General features: G+C 43.9%; 1 protein-coding gene across 1 annotated transcript in view; it reads right to left on the bottom strand.

Annotated features, from left to right (window-relative positions):
* LOC124787715 (kinase suppressor of Ras 2) overlaps nucleotides 1-22,086 on the bottom strand; it is a 173,936-nt gene that overhangs the window by 18,521 nt on the left and 133,329 nt on the right. The window contains exon 15 of the mRNA XM_047254563.1: nucleotides 7,219-7,356. Within this exon, the coding sequence (XP_047110519.1) occupies nucleotides 7,219-7,356 (138 nt within the window). The remainder of the gene's footprint in view (nucleotides 1-7,218; nucleotides 7,357-22,086) is intronic.

Raw genomic sequence — 22,086 nt, forward strand, 5'->3', positions numbered from 1 at the left:
ACATGAAAGTAAATCAAAGTTCATGGTAGTAATAAGAAGAGCTCATTTAGGACCAAATCATCTAAAAATTGGAAATCTAACAATACAGAAGACACAGAGATTCACATACCTCGGTGTCAACATCAATCAACAAAACCTTATAGAACAAGAGATAGTAACAAGAACTTAAGCTGGGTGAAGATGTCTAGGAGCTATGCACAACATCATAAGATCAAAGTTACTACCTAGGCAGGCAAAACAAAGAATATATCAGACCATTATCAAGCCAATAGTGTGCTATGCAAGTTAGACACAGACCCTGACAAACAAAACAGAGAAAAAACTCAGCACTTTTGAAAATAAAATACTGAGAAAAATATGTGACCCAGTGAAAAAACAATGAACAGTGGAGAATAAGGAAAAACAGAACTCAGACAATTATACACACTGCCTGATGCCGTAGTGAGTGTGAAAACTAATAGACTGAGATGGTACGGACATGTGAGGAGGAGAGGGGAGAACACTGTAATAAAGGCTGTAAAGGATGGAGAAGCTGAAGGAAAGAGACCACTGTGATGGCCGAGAATGACATGGAAGGATAATACCGTGGGAGACATGCAGATACTGGTCTGGGAGATGAAGATCAGACGACAAAAGTGTGGAAGGCTGGACTGAGTGAGGCAAATGACCAGCTGCTATTTGTGTCAGTAATAGTATTGTCACCTTCAGAGTAGTTGGCTTCAGTAGATATACACTGGCAAAGTAGCCATTCCCAGTCTTGGCAGTAGTGCTGAAAGGCTTCAACTAGTCAGCTGGTAGTGTCTTTAACATATAAGTCACGTTCTTTCAAATGTTTTCCAAGTTCTCAAAATGATGCCTATTTAAGACTTTTTCAGTCTCAGAAGAAGAAAAAAGTCACAATGACTAATATCAAGTCAATAGGGGTGTTATGGAACAACATGATGGAAGTGGCTATTTGACATGGGGCATTGTCATGATGCAACACCCATTTGTCTGCTGCAATGTCTGGTCTTACTTGAGTCACCCTTTCTCTGAGCCTTTCAAGGACATTTTTGTAACATGGTTGAAAGTGTGCCCTGGAGAAACAAATTTTTTGTTGGTTTTTCAAGTTAAAGATCTCCCTGAGTGAGGTTTATCTTCAACAACTTCTCAGCCTTCCAAAAATGATTTATGCCAGTGAAAAAGTTTTGCTCTTGATAAGGACCATTCCCTATAGGCCTATTTCAACTTTTCAAAAGGTTGCTCTTGCAGATTCCTCAAGTTTAACACAAAACCTGATGGCATAACATTGCTCTAAATTCCGCTGTTCCATTTTCATAACACACAACAAAAACATAACTTCACTCATAAACTTGAAATGACCACTCTATCTCACATGCACCCAAATGAATTAGGAGGGAAAGTAGCTAAACATGAAAGGAAAACACAGAGACAACAAAATACAGAAGAGCTAAAAGAAAAGCACAGAGAAATGTGACTAGCTAATCACTTGCCAGAAAACTTGGGTGAGCTAGTTACCTTTTTGACAAATTAAAAACACCATCCTAAAATCTTATTAAAAATGTTGGACAATTCATAAAACTGTAAAACTTTAACCATATTTATTTGATTATTGCTGAAAATAGAGGGCAGATTCATCAACAAATCTGCTGCAGTCGGCTGGTTGGAAAATAAAACGCAATCCAATAAAATTTAACGCATAGCGATCTGTAGGCCACAGGCACCACACATTAGGGGCCAAACTGCACAATAACCCTGGGTTTCGTGTGGGGCAGCGGTGAGGTGAGTTGATTGCTGTAGCCAGTTGTGTGGTTGTGTACCACTGAGGGCCACGGCGGGGATGAAGCCTCTCCGTCTTTCTAGGTCCCAAGTTCAATACATACATCCCCCCCCCCCCCCCCCCCCCCCATATGCAAGACAAGCAAATTCAAAATATGACAAGAACAATTAAAATGAAACACACACACATGCACACACACACGCACACACTCTTACCTGCAGAAAACTGAAAACTCGTCTCTGCAGCCCACTCCCCTTACCTCCGCACTATAAGTTGCAACTGACTGCTCACTGTTGCAACAATGAAGGAGGAACAGAAAACAGAAAAAATGTCCACAAATAAGGAGCACTGTACAGGACTCCATACCACAGATGTGATACTTTTTATGCTTGTGGTAAAGTGGGTAACACTTAAAACACTGATCTGTGGGACACCATTCTCCTGCTCAAAACAATCTGACAGTGAGGCACCAACTTGGGTCCTAAAAAACTGCTGAGACAGGAAAGACCATACGAAGATGAGGAGGTAGCCATGAAAGCCTCACTGAAGCAGCTGTGTGAGAATATGGTATCTCCAAGTAGTATCATATGCCTTAGCTATATTGAAGAATATAGCGATACAGTGATGCTTATGTAGGAAAGCCTGCCGAGTAGCCGCCTCTAGCAATGTCAGGTTGTCAACAGTGGACCCAAATCTTCGGAATCCACACTGAGAGCGGCTAAGGAGTTGCCTGGTCTCTAACAGCCAGACCAAACGACGGTTAATCATTTGCTCCATGGTCTTTCCTACACAGACCATTAAGGCAATATTCCAATAACTACTGGGACATGTGCGCTCCTTTCCTGGTTTGAGGAGAGGTATCAGAACTGCGTCCCTCCATGAGGCATATTAGATTAAAACATTCATGGAGAATTTCCTTTGATGCCACTGGCAAATGTCGAAGCATGCAGTTAACGGATTTGGTCGTGTCCGAGTGCAGTGTCACGAGTTTCAGTCAGTGCCAATTCAGGCTCCCACATGGAGAAAAGGGAGTTGTAGGCTTGAGAACTGTTGGGCCTGAAGTCCAATTTTTTCCTTCTCTATGGACACATGGTAGCAACGAAATGCCACATCCTGGCTTGCACTGGCAGTAGCTTGCGCAAAAAGCTCGGCCAATGTCTCTGGGTGTTGTTTGGAGTCACCCTGTTTCAGCACTGCTGCTATCGATAAACGACTGTGTTTACCAGAAATCCTCTGGATGGCCTCCCAAACTTCTGTAGAAGAAGTGGAACGATTGATGGAGGCCATGAACACATGCCATGACTGTTTTTTGCTCTCCTTAATGACGTATCAAGCTTTGGCTGTCGTGATTTGAAAGGGCATAAGGTTATCTCCTATTGGGCAACATTTTAACCATCGAAGAGCCATTCCTCCAAGGTACAGGTCGCCTCCTAAAAGAATCGAAAGACTGGTGTCGATAGGTCAGCTGCAGGACGGATCACACGCGTGATGTGGGCCACCCATTCCTGGACACTGTCACCGAGTTCTAACACAGTCAACTGGCCGAACAGCGACCATTAGCCCTGCTGATCATCCATTGTAGTGGCATCTGTTCCAGCAGTCCTCTATCCATTAGGTGGATCCACAGTGGGAATTGGTCACTGGAATGAATGAAGGTCATTAGTTGCTTCCCCCTCCGCTGAGTCTACAAAGGCTGGAGAGCTGAAAGAGAGGTCGATGGCAGAGGATGACCCAGTAGCAGCTGAGAAATGTGTGAGACTGTGTGTGTTAAGAATGTACAGCTCCCAAGACATTGTGAGGTTCTTCAACACTCGACCCCAGGGCAAGTATAGTGTGACCCCATAAGACATTATGGGCATTGAAATCACCTAGTAGGAGAAACGGGCAGGGGAGTTTTTCAATAAGGCCTGCGAGAGCCTCAGAGTCTATGGCATCCTGCAGAGGCAAGTACAGGAAGCAGATAGTCATAGTTGGATTCCCATGAACTGCGACGGCTACTGCTTGTAGGTCAGTAACTAATGAGAGAGCATATGAGTGGCATGAGTTATTGAAAACACAGCAACACCTCTCTTGGCTTGTTACCCCGTCAGGTCATCCTTATGATGGAGGGTATAGCCCTGTAGCACAGAGGCATCAGAAGCTTTGAAATGTGTTTCCTGTAAACATGAGCACAGGGGTTGTGTATGTGTGCGCCAGGAGTTTTAGTTCCTCCACATGAATCCTGAACCCATTCATATTCCACAGTAGTATGAGAGCCATTTATCAAGGCAGTTGAACTTTCATGCTATCTTTCCGCAGGGGTGAGGAGCCCACAACAGTTGGAGTTTTAACTTTGGGGCAAGAAAGTTGCCCCAGGAAGACTTTACAGTCCTGTGGCTCTGAAGCAGAAGCAGCAGGGCCATCCAGTAGAAAGACACCAACACGGTCTGATGGGCTACTGCTGTTTTTGCCCGTGGCGGAGGCCTCCCATTCACTGTCTTGGCCTAGGACGACTTTGCAGGAACTACCGCAACAGCGCTAAAGGCAGTGCTGGATTTATTACTGGACTCTTCCTTTGGAGGTACTGTGAGTTCCGTAATGGTGGTAACAGAGCTTTCTCTGAAGTTTTCGGAAGGGCTAGGGGCTCAGAAACAATTGCAGTTTGACAAGTACACTGACAAATGCAGGTACTAATGCTGACACTAGCAATTACATTTGTGTAGAAGCATTGGCCATCGAAATATGCTTTTTAAGGGCAGAAGCAAAAGAGGCAGAGAATGTCGGAGGCTGCATGGTCTTGTAGATCATCTTGGCCACTCAATATGGAATGTGTTTCAAATTCTTAATCTCATATCTTCTGTTCTTCAAGGAAGGCAGTGCAATCCCTACTCCAGACAGCGTGATCCCCACAGCAATTTACACACTTTGGAGGGGAGGAGCAGCCAATGCCATCATAGATGGCCTTGCCACATTTGTCACAAGTGGCTTCATCCACATCCTAAGGTGGCATGCCCAAAGCACTGGCACTTAAAATAGCGCATTGGGTTAAGGACATATGATCATATGCTGAGACGAAGAGCCTCGATGGGCTCAGAGTTCCGTGCAATAGAAGGTAAGGATAAAGAAGTCAGATTTGATGAGATCCAAAAAATGTACACCAACAATCCCCTCCTGAGCCCAGTCACCCATCAATTTCTCCTTGGGATGTTGCCAAGATCTCCACAGGTCACAAAACCTTTGCTATAGTTCAAGGTGTTGTGGAGCTCTGTTTCTACGGCATATTCTCCAAGGCATTCAGCTTTCCGAAGATTTGTTGCTTGTTGGGAACTAGCAGTTTCGACCAATAGCACGCCATTACGCAGCCATTTGATGGATTTCAGTGAACCTGCACTGCCCTCTTACCATTTCACAATTGAAAACATATTCTGAGTGGCAGCATGCATTCTGTTACTATGCATGGACAAGTTCTGTGTCTGGAAGTATGGCTACAGAAGCCCTCTTATTTGACTGGGCGTTAGTACCTACCAGCAGCCCACCCATTTCTTTGGGAAGTGGAAGAGCAAACTTCGAAGGATTTATCTCGGTTCCACGAGCAGCTAGGGAAATAGAAGTCCACCTAGACTGAGCCCTGCGTGCCTAGGTAAGTCTTACACAACCGAAGTGCGACAGGTTCCCCAGTGGTTGCCTGCTAACAACTGTTCCACCTCTACAGCCATGCATTTCAACAGAGCATAGCATACCTTGAGGATGAGGTTTTTTTATAGAGCTTCATTCCATCCTTGTGATCACGACAGTCAAGCCAAGAACCCCATTCCCTGAGACACACAACATTCCACCGCCACGCCACATGGTGGTCGCTGAAGCATGCCCATAGCTTAGGGTGACAGAGGACTGACAGCACTTTCCAGTCCCCAGCTCAGGAATGCCAGAGTTGCCAAGCCTAACTCAGCAAGTGAATGCTGAACTCCTGAGGGCACACGCACATGATGCCTATATGGAACTGAAACTCTGATCATCTGGAAGGGATTAACACACCAGTCTACACAAGCAGAACAACACAGTATTGCCAGAACACTTGCAGTGTTGTCAGTCTCATTACTTCTCTCACACATCTCCTAAGAATGAAGGAAAGGAACAGAAATACAATTTAACTTATAACATATATAACGTTTCTCAATTACATCAACCAAGGTGTCCAAAATCAAAGTGTAAAATTGTTGCACGCTATACATTAACATTTTGTCAACATTGCAGAAGAAGACAGAAAGCAGCAAATTTGTGAAGACAACAGGAGGTTGTAGAACGATCACAGGTGTAATAAAATCTGAAGACTCAATGTTTTAAACCAAAGAACTGCTTTTTTTTGAGGTGATGGGGGAAATCTAATGTGTAATGCTATATGAAGTTTTCTGAACAGGGAAATTTGGAAATGAAATGAGATAATCGTATCCAAGCAGCAAAATTCAAAATCCTATGACGTTTGTATAACGACACAATGGATATGATGTAACATAAGAGAAAAGCGTAAGCAGAAACAAGCCACCTGGATGATGGTTTAGGAGGGGAGCACATAAAAATTTGAGGCAGCGATGAGAACAGAACATGGAGCCAGACATAAGAAGAATGGGGAAACGAAGGGAAAAAGTAGGATGGTTGTAATAAATGGTGAAGCATTAAAATCAGTTGGAGAACAAGCAGTGGATAAGTAATCCCCCTCTCAGTTATTTCTAACATATCCTCAAATTCTCCTCCCTCTGAAGACCATCACTAACAAGATGTTAAACATTAATTGTTCTTAAGAATGAAGTCTTTTACGACAGCACTGTTGTATAAAACATTCTTGGACTTTCTGCTGTGTCACTGCAGGTTAAAACCTGAACTGACATGGCAAGAAGTCCGATAATGTTTTATATATTAATTGTTTTTGCTCCCTTCTGCATCAAATTTCTTCCTCTGCAGAATCAATTTGTGGTTACACAAACTGGATCTTGCTTATTGCGATTTGACCACATACGAAGCATTATTCTTCCAGAGGCTTCCAACCAGGTTTTGGAATTTCAAGTGATACTGAACTGTTTCCCAAAAGTACACCTTTGTTTCCTTCTCAGGATTTCATGTTTTGCAATGCTGTATCTACATTCCTTTCACTAATAATTAATTGCCAGAAATAAGGAATTAGAAAAATGATATTTTGATGTAATCCATTGAGATTCATTTAATTACAAGAATGAGAACTATAAGACGAAAAATAATTACTCACTGGAGAGATGTTGAGTAGTACACAGCCACATAAAAATATGTTAAGCATTTGGACTAAGCCCTTTACCAGAGGTAAACACACACACACACACACACACACACACACACACACACACACACAAACTTCATCCTCAGTATTGTAACTATATATTTCTCCATTTTTGTTCTGTGTGGCAACATTTTACAATAAAATACTGTACCCAAAAGCATAGACATCTGAAGCCTTGGTGAAAGGCAGTTCTTCTTCATCAGGCTTTTGTCTTGCCCGCAGACTCCGAACAATTTCAGGAGCCAAATAGCACAACCATCCTGGAGGGATGCTCAAGCCATCACCTTTCCTGAAACAAAAATAATTTACCTTCACGTACCTATTTTTTGCTGTCACCAATTCCTGGAATTCCAAACAAAGTTAGTTTCCACACTTGCTAGTAATTCTTCTTGACTTTGGTACTTATCACCATTATGTGAAATACACCATCACAATGTCTTCTCAAGTGAACTTAATCAGATGCTGCACTCAAGACACAAATGAAATTCAAAATTTTGCAGTATCAAAGGCAAGGTTTCATCAGATATAATCAATACATACCCAATAAACCCTTCATATTTAATTTTTGTGTTGGTTATTTAAATGTGAGTTAATTGTGAAATGCTAACATACATGTTTCTAAAGAATGGATAAATGGCCTGCTACTTTTAAAAATTGTACATGTTTTCCACATTTTGATACACTCAATCTTAAATTTGTGGAACAATTTCACACAAACTTAGGGTAATTTTGATCCACATTGTGAATACTGTGTTCGTGTGTTAAAAGTTCTAATCTGGAAGTCCAAAGCCCAAGTACTGCTGAATAAATATTCAAAGGAAATACTGTACAACAGTATCACAAAAAATTATTTTACAGAGTAAGAAATAGAAATCAACATGAAGAATTGCAAATATCAAGTACAGAAAGAGCAACTGTTGTCACTTTTCAAAATTTGGTACAATAACAAAGAGTTCTAATAAGAAGTGGAATAATTATTACACAGACCAAGGTAATTCCTTTCAACCAGCTATTAACATCTGATTTAAGGAAAATAATTTAATTCTGGTACATTGAAGAATCACATGTTACTCCAAACTGTAGAAAGTGCTATTTTAATGATTATATCCCATTCATTACACAAAGACTCCTCTCTGCAAGGCCATTTCCAGCTTCTCTCAAAGTCTTCCATATAATTACAAGTAGATCCTTTCTTGTCATCAGTAGGGGGTTTCTGAACAATCTCTGTATTCTCATCTCAATAGCAACAAACATTCAAAAGGTCAATAAACTTTTTCTTCCAGCATAATGCCAGACAAAATGATTTATGATTGGGTTTCTCACTTACAACATAGCCGAGATTCTCACTCAGGTACTCAGACCTCAATTACATTTCTTCGTGTTTAGATGAACTATTATTATCAGATAAGACCACAGTTTTCTTTGGATGGCCGGTCACCTTCCTCAAACTCAATCATCAAATCATCAACAGTAATACTCTGCCCCCACATGCTCACTCAGCTCCTTATTGTTTGTTTGCCAATAATATTAACTCCTTCAACATATTTATGTTCCTCCCGTAGTGGCTGTCCTCTATGGCATACATGTTAAATTATTCATAGTTCTTATGTGTGTTCAGAAGCTTTTGTCTGCATACAGAAAACAACTTAACAGCTCAGTGTATTCACAAAAAGATATATATGCTGTATCAGAGTTTCATCTATTACAACTGGAGTGCACTAGAATAAACCCATCACCAAGGCAATTATGCCTGCCATATACAGTTGGCAAGACCTGTGCCGACTTTAGGGCGCAAAACTTCTATGGTCATTAGCGCCCAGCCCGTGACGTAGAAAACAGGAAAAAAACGAAATTTAAAATCAGCAGCAATGGGAACAAAGTCATAAAATTTGAGAAACTAAAGGCAGAAGGAATGCTTAAAAATCCACTATAGAAAGGGGTTGGTTGTCCCCCAAAAAAAAGGCTTCAAATGACTGACGTCATTTCACTGTCACTAATAAACTGTAGAACGCGGTCAGCTGAGCGCGTGTCATCTGCTAAAATCGACGATAGATCAGGCGATAGCTGTAGACGGGAGCGTAACGGATTAAAATAGGGGCATTCAATTAAAAGGTGTCTGACCGTCCACGGCTGAGAGCAGTGGGGACAGAGTGGGGGAGGATCACCGCTTAAAAGATGTCGATGACTAAAGAGACAGTGCCCTATCCGGAGTCTAGCTAAAATTACCTCCTCCCGACGACGCGATCGGGAGGAAGAGGTCCATGCGCAAGGAAGGGCTTTCACTTCCCGCAATTTATTATGGGGAAGTGTTGACCAATGCGCATGCCATAAATGAGCAACTTGGCGACATAAACCGCTCCGTAGATCGGTAAACGGAAGAGACTGAATAGCTGGCCGAGGAAGAGAGACTGCAGCCTTGGCCGCTATATCGGCCGCCTCATTTCCACAGATACCAGCGTGTCCTGGGAGCCAGAGGGACGCCACTGAGACGCCCCCCAGGTGGAGCAAGCGCAGACAGTCCTGAATCCGGTGGACCAGAGGGTGCACAGGGTAAAGAGCTTGGAGACTTAGGAGAGAGCTGAGAGAATCTGAGCAGATTACGTACTGTATCCGCTGATGGCGGCGGATGTAGTGGACAGCCTGGAGAATAGCGTAAAGCTCCGCAGTATAAACCGAACACTGGTCGGGAAGCCGAAAGTGATTTGGGGTGTCGCCAACAATATAGGCACTCCCTACACCTAACGATGTTTTCGAGCCATCGGTGTAAATAAATGTGGCTTCCGTCATTTGTGCACATAGAGCAGCAAATGCCCGACGGTAAACAAGTGTAGGGGTACCATCCTTGGGAAATTGACATAGGTCTCTGAGCAAGTCGATCCGGGGACGGAGCCAAGGCGGTGCTGTACCCCAAGTTGTCAAGAAGGTTTTAGGAAAGCGGAAGGAAAGAGAATGGAGCAGTTGACGGAAGCGGACTCCCGGGGGTAGTAGGGAGGAGGAGCGGCCTGCATACCCGACATCAAGGGAGGCGTCGAAAAAAAGGTCATGGGCTGGATTAGCAGGCATGGAAGACAAATGGCTAGCATAACGACTCAGATGGACTGCCCGCCGATTGGATAGCGGAGGTTCAGCAGTCTCAGCATAAAGGCTTTCCACAGGGCTGGTGTAAAAAGCTCCAGACACTAAACGTAATCCACGGTGGTGGATAGAGTCGAGACGCCGAAGAATAGACGGCCGAGCAGAGGAGTAGACTATGCTTCCATAATCCAATTTCGAGCGCACTAAGGCGCGATAGAGGTGGAGAAGGACCACTCGGTCCGCTCCCCAAGAGGTGCCATTCAGGACACGGAGGGTGTTAAGGGAACGCAGACAGCGAGCCGAAAGATAGGAAACGTGGGAGGACCAGCACAGTTTTCTGTCAAACATAAGACCCAAGAATTTAGCGACGTCGGAGAACGGAAGGTTGACAGGACCTAGATGTAAGGAGGGCGGAAGAAACTCCTTACGTCGCCAAAAATTAACACAAACGGTCTTACTGGGTGAGAAACGGAAGCCGGTTTCGATGCTCCACGAGTGGAGGCGATCGAGACATCCTTGAAGACGTCTTTCAAGAAGGCTGGTCCGTTGAGAGCTGTAGTAGATCGCAAAATCGTCCACAAAGAGGGAGCCCGAGACATCAGGAAGGAGACAATCCATAATTGGATTAATGGCAATGGCAAACAGTACAACACTCAGCACGGAGCCCTGGGGTACCCCGTTTTCTTGGGAGAAAATACGGGATAGAGTAGTGTTCACTCGCACCCTAAATGTGCGCTCTGCCATAAATTCGCGAAGAAAAAGGGGCAGCCGGCCTCGAAAGCCCCAAGAGAACAGTGTGCGGAGGATGCCTGTCCTCCAACAGGTATCGTATGCTCTCTCCAGATCAAAAAATATTGCTACCGTTTGGCGTTTCCGGAGGAAATTGTTCATTATATAAGTGGAGAGAGCAACAAGATGATCAACGGCAGAACGATGTTGTCGGAATCCGCATTGGGCTGGTGTTAAAAGACTGCGGGATTCCAGCCACCAAGCTAAACGGTAATTCACCATACGCTCCAAAACCTTACAGACACTACTCGTGAGAGAAATGGGGCGATAGCTAGAGGGGAGATGTTTGTCCTTTCCAGGTTTCGGAACGGGAACGACAATAGCTTCCCGCCATCACCTGGGAAAGGTACTGTCGGTCCAAATTCGATTATAAAGGCGAAGGAGGTAGCGCAGGCTATGGGTTGATAAATGCAGCAACATTTGGACATGGATACCATCCGGTCCTGGGGCGGAGGAGCGAGAAGAAGAGAGTGCATGTTGGAGTTCGCGCATGGAGAAAACAGTATTGTAGCTTTCGCGATTTTGAGAGGAGAAAGCACGATGTCGCACTTCCGCTGCACGTTTCTTCGGGAGAAACGCTGGCGGGTAATTTGAAGAGCTCGAAATCTCAGCAAAGTGCTGACCCAATGAGTTAGAAATTGCGACGGGGTCCACTAAGGTATCATGCGCGACAGTGAGCCCAGAGACCGGGGAGAAACTAGGCGCGCCTGAGAACCGTCGAAGCCGACTCCAAACTTCCGAGGAGGGAGTGAAGGTGTTAAATGAGCTAATAAAGAATTGCCAGCTTGCCTTCTTGCTATCGCAGATGACGCGACGGCATCGCGCACGGAGCTGCTTATATCGGATACAGTTGGCCAAAGTTGGATGGTGACGGAAAATGCGAAGAGCACGTCGCCGCTCACGTATTGCGTCACGGCATGCCTCGTTCCACCAAGGAACTGGGGGGCGCCGGGGCAATTCGGAGGTGCGTGGTATTGAACGTTCCGCAGCTGTGAGAATAACGTCGGTAAAATGTGTGACCTCATCGTCGACGCTGGGAAAGCGACGGTCATCGAATGTCGCTAGAGACGAAAAAAGTGTCCAATCGGCTTGGGCAAACTTCCAGCGTCGCGAGCGCAGATATGGCAGTTGAGGCTGCAGTCGAAGGACACATGGAAAGTGGTCACTCGAGTGTGTATCATCAAGGGCGAACCATTCGAAGCGCCGGGCTAGCGGAACAGTACCGATCACAAGGTCCAAATGAGAGAAATGTGCCGTGGAGGCAGACAAAAACGTGGGGACCCCAGTGTTGAGGCAGACTAGATCCGCTTGGTGGAAGACGTCTAGCAATAGTGAGCCACGTGGACAAGGATGTGGAGATCCCCAAAGCGGGTGGTGGGCATTGAAGTCCCCAACCAGCAAATAGGGGGGTGGAAGCTGATCAAGAAGATGAAGGAGATCAGCTCGTGCCAGTGGTGTAGACGATGGAATGTATACCGTACATAGAGAGAACGTGTATCCAGAAAGGGAAAGACGGACGGCGACAGCTTGGAAGGAACTGTTTAAGGGGATTGGGTGATAATGGAGAGTATCATGGAGCAGAATCATGAGTCCTCCATGTGCTGGAGTGCCTTCAACAGAGGGGAGGTCATATCGGACGGACTGAAAATGAGGGAGAACAAAGCGGTCATGGGGACGCAGCTTTGTTTCCTGAAGACAGAAGATGACCGGCGAGTAGGATCGTAAGAGGATCGACAATTCATCCCGATTGGCGCGAATGCCGCGGATATTCCAGTGGATAATGGACATAGGGTGAACAGAAAATGGAGAAACGTGACCAAGGGTGCTGTCAACTCAACGACTGCTCAGAGCTTGCGACCGACAGCATGGAATGGCATTCAGTCGAAGGCAGAAGATCCTGATCCATAGGTTGGTCAGGAGCAGCTCCTGCCACCAACGATCGGCCAGTTGACCGGCCACCAGCAGTGCGCCTCGGCGACACGGAAGATGGCCGAGGGCGATTTCCACCAGGTGGTGCTGTAGTTGGGACACGCCTTGGCGGAGAAGGAGAGGAACTGTGTTTCTTCGTAGCCTTCTTGGAGGTATGATGTTTAGATGAAGGAGGAACCGATGGTTGTGAAGTTGCAGTACGTAAAAACTCTTCACGAGAATGCTCTTTTTTCAAAGACTTGGCGTCTGACTTTTGGGCTCGAGATTTAGCAGAACCCGACGAAGGGTGAGCCATAGAGTGGGCAGGCGAAAGTGGCGAGGTTGAACGGGCGATCTTTGCGCTGGCCGATCTGACAACCGTGGTACTAAATGTGAGGTCGCAAGTCTGCGTGGCCGCCTCCTTTGTTGGCCGAGGAGAAGCAAGGACAGTGCTGTATTTTCCTTTCTGAGGCACGGTGGGCTGTCGACTGGCGAGTAACTTTCGAGCAGCAAAGGTCGACACCTTTTCCTTCACTCTTATTTCCTGGATGACCTTTTCATCCTTAAAAACGGGGCAATCTCGAGAGGAAGCAGCGTGGTCACCCATACAGTTGATGCAGTGTGGGGATGGAGGTGGACAAGCACCCTCATGGCCATCCTTGCCACACGTAACACATTTGGCCGGATTGGAACAGGACTGGCTGGTGTGATTGAACCGCTGACATCGATAGCAACGCGTAGGGTTTGGGACATAAGGGCGAACGGAAATTATCTCATAGCCTGCTTTGATTTTTGATGGGAGTTGAACTTTGTCAAATGTCAAGAAGACAGTGCGGGTTGGAATGATGTTCGAGTCAACCCTTTTCATAACCCAACGAACAGCGGTGACGCCCTGGTCAGACAGGTAGTGCTGAATTTCTTCGTCAGACAATCCATCGAGGGAGCGTGTATAAACGACTCCACGCGAGGAATTTAAGGTACGGTGCGGTTCCACCCGGACAGGGAAGGTGTGGAGCAGAGAAGTACGCAGCAATTTTTGAGCCTGGAGGGCACTGTGTGTTTCTAACAACAGGGTACCATTCCGTAATCTGGAACAAGACTTTACAGGACCCGCAATTGCGTCGACACCTTTCTGAATAATGAAAGGGTTGACCATGGAAAAGTCGTGACCTTCGTCAGACCGAGAAACAACAAGGAACTGTGGCAACGATGGAAGAACCGTCTGTGGCTGAGACTCAGTGAACTTACGTTTGTGAGCAGACATAGTGGAAGGTGAGGAAACCATTGCGGAAGAATCCCCCATGATTACCGGCGTCTCCGATGGCGCGCTCCTCCCTTGTGGGGGCCCTCACCGAGGGCACACCCGCCTTAGGTGATTGTTCACACCTCAGGTCACACCTCCCGACAAATGGACGGAGGGACCAATCGGCACTTTCGGAAGGTATCAGCTGGGCCTGGCCTTTACCAGGGGGTACGTACGTGTCCTACCTGTCTACCCGGGGCGGGGAATTACGCGTTACCCCGTCACCGGCTACGCATGGAAGTGCGTGGGTTGGCCTTCAGACACACACAGGGAGGAAGAAAGAGAAAGGGAAAGGAAAGAAGAGGGGGTCTCAAACGCCGCAGTGGAGAAAAGGGTAAAGAGAAGAGGTAAGGAAAGGAGAAGGACAAAGGAAGGAAGAAGACATACAAGCAACGAAGAAGAAGAATGCGGTACATTTACAAGCGTCCGTCTCCGGACGTAGGCGCAAACCATACTCCCAGAGGGGGAGGAAGTGAAGGAAAGAGCCAGAGGTGAGGGGGGGGTGAAGACAGGGGATGGGGAAGGATGCGGAAAGGGAAGGTATGCAGCCCGGAAAGGAAGGAAGGCCACATTAGCTCGGGGCCCCGTGCTCGCTACGCACGTATCCACAAAAGAGTTGTGGATCCCCTGGGGGGCTGTGCCGACTTGTACGCCGATGGCTGGTGTGATCCTATCAGAGGGCAAGCCTGAGGTTATACGGCATCTGAGTAGTGGCACCAAATACATTGAAAGGAATATTGTGCCAGTTATTCTGTTTCCACGGCATCATCGTGTGGTGATGTTACACCCTCTTCCCTCCCTCCAGTGACTAAAGCCCATACGTGTCTCTGTGAAAAGTCACAGCAGTATGACGCTCAGTGGGAGGTGCACTAATACTACGAGGACCAGAGAGTCCACTGGGGGTTTGAGTAACTGGCAACTGCTGACCAGGATGGAAGAGGTGAAGTTGATGCCATTGGTGGACAGAGATGACCTCACAAGGGGCCAATATCATATATGGGATCTTTACCTATTGAGCAGTTCTATAGATGTCACCATTGTCATGCTACTGTGACCCTTTGCAAGTCCACAGTGGTCATTTACTCATGCTCAGTATTTGGTGATGTTCTGTAGCAGTAGTGGTAGTTACATACAATGAAGATGTACTATTCCACAACACAACTGTAGCAGATACAATTGTTTAATTTCTCAATAACAATTCAACCACAAACTTACATACACAGCTGTTTTATTAAGATTGTGGATTAAGAAAGTCTCATCACATTATTGTATTTGCATCTTGGGTACTTACTCTGAAGTAATTAAGCTCTGGCATGTGTCGTGTGTGCACATAGGATACGGACTTAAGTTTTGAGTCAATACCATTTTTGGTTACAGGTTTTGACAGATAGATATGTAGAATAGTAGACAGTCTAGGTTAGGCTAAAAGATGAAATTTTAATTTTATCCATATTTTGCAGCTTTAGACATGACTGTATTCAATACACTGGAGGTATGAACTAAAAAATGCCTTCAGTCACAACTTTTCGTGTTTTATTAAGTACATGATACATTTCAGATCCTGTGGCTCATCGGGTATAATTTGTCTTAATACATGGTTTATTTTTTCTCTTGAATGAGCTGAAATGCATGTTTGTGTTTCCGAACATGCGTATGTGAATGTGCCTCTTGAATGAAGTGATGTGTATGAAAACGACAGAAAAAAAAAGAATGTATGCTGGTGCTAAAACATTGAAAATGCTTTTCTTGGATCGTGTGGAATATGCGTTTCACCTCATTCAAGAGTGAAAAAAAAAAAGCAAAAATGCATCATGTATTTAATAAAACACCAGAAGCTGTGACTGAGGGTGTTTTTTAGTTCATACCTCCAGTGTGAAAGGGGACAGCTTGATGTTAAGTTCATGAAGTCAACATACGTCTTGTAATGAGAATAGCTACTTACTGTTACGGTTATGCATGTATGAATATCAAGAGAATATCAAATAGAAACCCAGTTCTAAGCAAAGAAGGGAAAGCAAAAAGGTGGAAGGAGTATATAGAGGGTGTATACAAGGGTGATGTACTTGAGGACAATATTATGGAAATGGAAGAGGATGTAGATGAAGATGAAGATGCAGTGGGAGATATGATACTGCGTGAAGAGTTTGACAATGCACTGAAAAGACCTGAGTCGAAACAAGGCGCCGGGAGAAGACAACATTCCATTAGAACTACCGACAGCCTTGGGAAAGCCAGTCCTGAAAAAATTCTACCATCTGGTGAGCAAGATGTATGCAGGGTGTCTACGTGGACAAGAAAAAAAAATTCCCAGATTTCCCGGCTAAAAACACAATTTCTCCCAGATGAAATTACGTATAAAGCGGGTGAATATACATCCGTGTTAAGCAACAGTATACTTTCCCTTGGAGCTGTAAAACCTATGAGTCCTTTGAATCGTGAAGGACTTGTACCGGCGGAGGACGTCCCATCACTTTAGGGGGGGGGGGAAATGCATTTGGAAAGATGTTTGATGCGAGACAATATGGACAGAGTTTATTTTTGTATAGCGAAAGTATATACACAAATTCCACAAGTTACAGCACGGTAGCTTCCGAAGCTCTAAAATAGAGATTGCGTTGAGCGATGCACTTTTGTCAGCCAGTCATAGCTCATGTCACGTGATCTCGCTAGCGAATGACGGCAGTTATTCCGAGCACGGGGTCTACGAGAAAGACAGGCCGTGGCGCGTACGTTACAAAGGTAGGCCGGGCTCGCTCAACTCAGCAAAGTGTGTTTCTACACCAGTTAACTCGTAATTAAATGTGTATGTACAAACGAGAATTGCATCGTCTATTGGAATCCACTATTATTAGTCCTACAATGATAGGAAGTCCACAGGCCTACTAACAGGCTCTAATTTGGCAATTAAAATCATGCCAAAATGATTATCAGTTGCGTAAGGCACCACATCTTCTATGAAAGGAGAACTGTTACGAAGAAGAGACTAAATACTATAAACGAGCGGTTATACCATTTCTATTGAGAATTGATTTTAAATTTTTTTGTACGGACAGTAATCAGTAAGACTTCATAATAACAGATTTCAGTACAAAATGCAATTCTCATTAGTATGCACGCATCAAGTTGCGAGTTAACAGATTTAGAAACGCATTTTGCTTGGTGAGTTAAGGGAACGAGCGAGCTCAGTCCGTTCTTCGTGATGTACGCGCCGTGGCCTATCTTTCTCGTGGGCCTCATTCAGTGCATAAGACATGTTATGTACTCAACCACTAGCAGCATCATTGTTAAGTAGTTCGACCATACAAAGACGAAAGGTTAATGGGTTAAAGTAATGTAAGTACACTATATTGTCACGAAAAGCTGAACTTTCACATATAATATTGGGCATTAACAATGTTTTGCTGTTTTTTCTCGGAGTGCATGATTAGGCAGGAACCTAAGAATGCTTCAGACTGTATTTCACGCATATACTTTCGTATTACGCAAACACGCAGTTCAAATACCGATGCGAATCAAAGATCTTTCCAAAACGCGTTTTTTTTTTGCTGGATTTCGTTTCCTTAAGTGCTTGGAAGTATAAAACCCCTAACCTTTCCATAAACCGTTTTCCAATAACACAATTTATTTAGTTTTTATTTCATGATCATGGCTGCAACGATTTAGGAGAGCCTTTACAAAGTGAAGTTTATACTTCGCTGTAGTTGGTGTCATGTTTTCTAGCAGAGTGATGCAACCACTTTTACACTGTTTTTATTCGAAATTCCAAATACACTGTACAACATTTACGTGGTAAACAAAAACATTATGTAAGTTGGTCAATAATTAAAGAAGAAAAGTCTGGAGCAAGAGTCTTGAAATACGAGTTTACTGAGCCGAGTAGCATGTTCTTCAGATGATCATAGACTACTGTGTAGCTAGCATGTTTTGGGTTGTTTTTGTGCTCTATCTTTGCAATAAACATTCCCAAATACAGAAGCAGTTACTAAAGTGCACTCCGCAACATCTAAGTTCTCCAGCCATCGAATCACGCAAAACTTCAAGGGCAACCGTCCCGATTCCGTGGTCCAAATATACAGAGCTACTCTGGAATGGAAATCCTTAAATAGGTTTTACAAGGCATGTACAAACTTAATTATCATCCAGAGTGTTTCCTTTACTGTGGACTTGATTAGCAGAAAAATATGGAGAGGGGGCTTGCAAATACGTCAAAGAACAGCAAGAAAAGATAACGTGTAGATAACAATAACAGCTGAAGAGCGTTTATTACGTTTCTAGGTATGGAGGGACACACAAAAAATGAAATTATCAATATGTCAAGTAAAACCATATTTTAAAATTGAGCGGGTAAATCATTCCTCCGCAAGTAAATCAACATGTACGTTGGTACAGAATCTAGACTTTAAATTAAAATCGGTACATGTACAACAGAACGCCTACCAAGTCCTAAAGCACTTCGGAAATTTTACATACAGTAGGGCGCATCAGCTGTAAAGTAACTGGGAGGCCAAGTCGTTCGTAACTGGCAGACTTCATAACTTAAGAAATCGTGGATGGAAGACGAGAGTAAGTAACCAATAGCAGCCGATAGAGAGAGAGAGAGAGAGAGAGAGAGAGAGAGAGGAGCCTCATGATAAGGAATCAGCTAGAACGAAAAGGTGACGAAGCCATCAGAACTTTGGTTGATGAGTGTGGTGGCCTTAATATCTTTCATCTTTATAATTGAGGTGCTGTACTGTACATGTAAAATTAGCTAGAAACTTGCGACAGATTACTGGAGTAAGACTCGTTGATAAGTCTTTTCATTCATAGTTTCTTAAAGGGTCAACAAATGCAGCGCTACTAATAATATCACAATTAACGCCGATTGTTGTTTGACAGAGACAGTGTTGTCACACTTGCCTCGCTCACTTTTCAAATCATATAGTGTCAGTAGTCAGTGTGCTTGGCTCACCTGTTGAATTCAGTTCTGCACATGTGTGGGGCAAAGTTTTGTAAACTGACAAGGTAGGTAACACTCATTGTGTCATATTTCATTATGCGTAATAACAAGGCGCAGCCTTATTTATATCCATCGTTCCTCTTTCTCCAATAATGGTTGCCCACCAACAATCACTACGACTGCGCCATGTCGATTGGTTTTCAAGATAGCTGGTTTTCAGATCGAGCATTCAAGGATTGGTTGGTGAAAGTACCCACAGACCTTTATAGTGCTAAACGTGGATTTTGTCCAGGGACCCTCATTAACATCCGTACTATGGTAAGATCGGCTCTTACAAGTCACATGACAAAATCCAAGAAGCACGTTGCAAAAGCAGCTGCCATGGGAAGCACACCAAGTTTGTACGTCTACACCCGACCGGCGGTGACCACTTCAACCCAGCAGACAGATTCTACTTCCACTACCACATCTGCAGATTCAGCTGGGTCAACAACAGTGGTGTTGGCCGCTGGAATTGCTGCACCTCCGCAGAAGGATCTCACTGCAATGTCAAAACCTGGGGATAAACTAAGGGGAATTGATCGGATGACAATAAAGAATGAAGTAACAAAGGCGGAAATACTGTGGTGTTTGGAGTGCATCGTTTCACACAAGTCACTGCGTAGTTCTGCGAACGACATGTTGCTTTTCCTCGCAATGTTCCCCGACAACGAAGTGGCCAAGAACATGCGTTTACAAAAGGACAAAATCGGTTATATCGTGCAATATGGACTAGCTCCCTTCTTTGAGTCTGAAATTAAATCTGACGTCGTAAATGCATCAAGGATTGTTATTTGTTTTGATGAATCATTTGAACAAGGTGTGCAAAAGAATTCAGATGAACATTTTAGTGCGTTATTGGGACATTTAAAAAAAAAAAAATAAATAAATAAATAAATAAAAAAAATCTAGTGTGCACCCGTTACCACGCATCCGCTTTTCTAGGCAATTCGACGGCAGCTAAGCTACTAGAGTCCTTCAAGAAAAAAATTCCTGGCGAAGCAATGAAAAAACTTTTACAAGTGTCGATGGACGGCCCTAATGTCAACTTCGCGTTCTTTAGGGAACTTAAAATTTTTTTGAAAGAAACTGAAGGAGTAGACACCGTTTTACTGGAAATTGAAACGTGTGGGCTTCACGTTGTTCACAGCGCCTTTAAGTCCACAATTCAGGAAAGACAGTAGATGATAATTCAGTTTTTACGTGCCTCGTTCAATCTTTTTAAAGATGTCCCTGCCAGAAGAGCTCTGTATATTTTGACAACAGAATCGGAACTGTTTCCCTTAAAGTTCTGCGCTATCCGATGGCTGGAGAATGTGGAAGTTGCTGAGCGAGCTCTAGTAATGCTTCCGTTTCTGCGAGTATTTGTTGGAAAACTGGAAGAAAAAAACAAACCAAAATGTGCCAGCTATAACGAAGTGGAGGACCACCTCAAGGACAAGCGACTCTGTCCGAAAATTGCCTTTTTCAAGACTCTTGCTGGAGACTTGATGCCTTTCCTAAAGGATTTCCAATCTGATTGGCAACTAGCACCGTTCCTCCACTCTGCTTTGACAGAGATAATGGAGACAATGATGACACGATTTGTCCAGCCGACGAAGATCTTGCTGTCAGTTAATTTGGACAAAGAATCCAATCTTTTGGGTGTGAACCACGTCAAGATTGGGTTCACCGTCAAGAATGAGTTCAGAAAGTGCAGCTCTCACACAGCCCTTGAAATCGTTAAGTTCCAGAACGAATGCAGAAGAGGAATGATCAAGCTCGTGTCAAAGTTGATGGAGAAATCTCCCTACACTTTAGGTTGACAAAAGCTGTAAGCTGCTTTGATCCCACAATAGCGTGCAGGGAGGCTGGTCCCAAAGGATTTCATTTTTTTCTACAGATTTTGGTGGAGAGCAATTGGATGGACGGTGGATGTGCCAATAAAGCAGAAGCGCAATATGCTTCTGTTGTAAAGAGGAACTGCAAAAAAAAATTCGAAACATTCAACAAAAAGGAGCAACAGCTGGATGAGTTCTGGATGAAATGTCTCAAGTGCCAGAATGCAACGTGCCACAAGCTGCAGAAGGCAATGGAAATCGCGCTCACTTTGTCACACGGTCAAGCAGATGCGGAGCGAGGATTCTCGGTGAACAAAGAGTGCCTCTTCGAGAATATGAGGGTACAATCTGTACTGAGCAGAAGACTGGTGTACGACGCAGTCAAGACACACGGCGGAGTCCAAGGAGTGCCTATAACAAAGTCCCTAATACACTCTGTAGGAAACTCACGAGATCAATATGCTGAAGACCTCAAAAATTGAAACGACGAGTCATCCAGGATAAAGGATCATCTGACTAAAAGGAAGATTGTTGATGCAGAAATAAGACAGCTTAAAGAGAAGAAGGCAAAACTTGAGGGGACCTTAAAAGCGCTCAGACAGAGCAAGAATCTATTACAGAACAAATCAATGCTCTCGCACACAGCTCCAAGTGAGCTCTTCTCCAAAGTCAATTCTTAAATTACACTATTTGTTGTTAAACATGGTACTTCCTTCTAAATTATCGGTTATATTGTCTAATAATAATTAAAATGTTTCTTTAATAAAATGTCTTTAAAACAAATGAATATGATAGTGTTATTTATTTTAAACTGCCAACTCCCATAGATGTTTAAATATACATTTCAGACATTAACTTTCGTGATTAAAAAATATTTGAAAAATAAACCTAATTTAAGAAATTAAGTATTAAAATAAAGACCAGAGGTAAAACTTAGCAACACAAAAAGAAAAGACTGTAAAAATGCGCAAAATATTTTACGGAAAAAATCTCTTATTCTAAAACGAAAGAAAGTAATTAAAGTTCTTTAACAACGATTAAACCGCAAGCTTTTGTATTTAAATAAAAACAATAATAGAATCAGAAAAATTGAGGAATGGAAAAGGTAAAATACATACTTGTCCTTACTGAAAGCAAATTTTAGAG

Source organism: Schistocerca piceifrons, chromosome 1 (genome assembly GCF_021461385.2).
Source record: "Schistocerca piceifrons isolate TAMUIC-IGC-003096 chromosome 1, iqSchPice1.1, whole genome shotgun sequence".
NCBI lineage: Eukaryota > Metazoa > Arthropoda > Insecta > Orthoptera > Acrididae > Schistocerca > Schistocerca piceifrons.